This window comes from Salvelinus sp. IW2-2015, linkage group LG34 (assembly GCF_002910315.2).
Source record: "Salvelinus sp. IW2-2015 linkage group LG34, ASM291031v2, whole genome shotgun sequence".
Taxonomy (NCBI): domain Eukaryota; kingdom Metazoa; phylum Chordata; class Actinopteri; order Salmoniformes; family Salmonidae; genus Salvelinus; species Salvelinus sp. IW2-2015.
The window spans coordinates 67,631-69,338 of NC_036873.1; the positions used below are offsets into that span (position 1 = coordinate 67,631).

Here is a 1,708-nt window from a genome sequence, read left to right on the forward strand (position 1 = left end):
AAGTGGACACAAAGCCTGTGGGAGGCAGTGAAATTTGAGAAATTCATCTTYAGTTTCAGAAACAGCTTGGTTGCAGATGCATACTCCAGATTATGCTCTGARTACAATGGTTGGGAATGGGCCTTCCAGAAGGAGATGTATACATGGATGATTGGTGCTGAAACTAAAATATCCAATATTGTCATGACAGATCAACATCCCCAGAGGTCCATAAGAGATGTGCTACAAKACTTGATGATAGAAGCATCTGGGAAACTGTCAGAGGGAGAAAAGGAAATCCAAGACAATCTAGTAAAATACTTTGAAAAGCAAGATGGCCATGTCAATCTGGTGGAAAAATACAAGGAGGACTTTATGTCCAGTGCCAAAACACTGAGACGAGAGACAGAAAACACAGTGAGGAACAAACTGCAAGGAGTTGTTGAAATCAAAGAGGGAATGACAGAACTGAACAACATCAAGAGCTCTCAGACAAGTACAATGGAGAGAAAGGTACTATATCTGCTTCAGAAATGTAGACAGAATAAATCTGTTCTATCAGATGAGGAACTCAGTAAAGAGTTTGAAACCATGTGGAGGAAAACTCTGTCTGATATGCACTTCAAAGGACTCCCAAGAAGAGATGTGGCTCAGGATGCCTTCCTCATGTTAAGGGAAAATCTATCAACAAGGGGGAGTCATGTCAATAGCATGATGGTTGGAAGCAACCTGGTGGAATGTGGTAAAAAAGTATTTGTTGTGAAAACTGGGGGTTTAATTAAGCAATTTGGAGACTTAGTTAAGCAATTGGGTTTCAACTATTTCAGTCATAAACAACAAGAGTTGTGTGACAACATCATAACACAGTGTCAGTTGTTTATAACACAGAAGGTGGAAAACACAACAGATTACCATGATACTTACATCAAAGAGCTGCTGAACAAGATTGATGAAACATTGCAACAACACAAGAATGTAAAAATCAGTGAGGAATGTGAGGTTTCTCTGAAACAACACATCTGTGGCAGAGCAGCCAGAGAGTTCCAGAAGATGCATGATGATTTTATTGAAGTCAATGACCCAAGGAGGTGTCTGGAGAAGTCTAAAAACAAGTACCTTACTGAGTTCAGAGACTTATTTCATAAACGAGATCAGTGCCTAAAGAAAGCTGAGGCGTTCTCAAAGCTCTTACAGCCAGCTGTACAGGACTATGTGACCAAAATGATTGGTCCTGATGTGGTAGACGAAGTGAAGATGGGTAAAGGGTCAGAGGATTACAGCACAAGAGGGGCTTTCCAGTTCTCCATTTTGAAACAGCTACTGATGGATGGAGAATATGAGAAATATAGAGAGTACATTAACCATTATGAACAGTTTGTGAAGGACTGGCTGTTAGACCGAATTGTCCAACAACTCTCAGATGAGAGCAGTCTGGAGAAATTGGAGAAGAAACATCTTTCAGAGATGGTCAAGATGATCACTGACACAATCTCTAACATCAGGAAAACAACTGGCACAACAAATGTAAATGATGTCAAGACATTCATTCAGAACATCTGCAGAGCTCTTGAATATAAGCTGGTCCTCAAGAATGCTATGGATTCCATCTTGATTCTGGACACTGCAGACACAACACAGTTTGCTGTCTACCTCACAGAGTTTGTGAGAGAAATGGAGCAGTCACTAGCTGTTACGTACAACCATCAAAGAGATATTGAAGAGAGACTCA

The 1,708-nt window shown here is 40.5% G+C and overlaps 2 protein-coding genes across 2 annotated transcripts in view; both read left to right on the top strand.

Moving 5' to 3' along the window:
* LOC111958495 (interferon-induced very large GTPase 1-like) overlaps nt 1-1,708 on the top strand; it is a 149,903-nt gene that overhangs the window by 62,063 nt on the left and 86,132 nt on the right. The gene's annotated exons all lie outside the window — the stretch shown is intronic.
* Nucleotides 1-1,708, top strand: part of LOC139023676 (interferon-induced very large GTPase 1-like) — a 209,864-nt gene that overhangs the window by 52,464 nt on the left and 155,692 nt on the right. Inside the window, exon 7 of the mRNA XM_070437239.1 lies at nt 4-1,560. Within this exon, the coding sequence (XP_070293340.1) occupies nt 4-1,560 (1,557 nt within the window). The remainder of the gene's footprint in view (nt 1-3; nt 1,561-1,708) is intronic.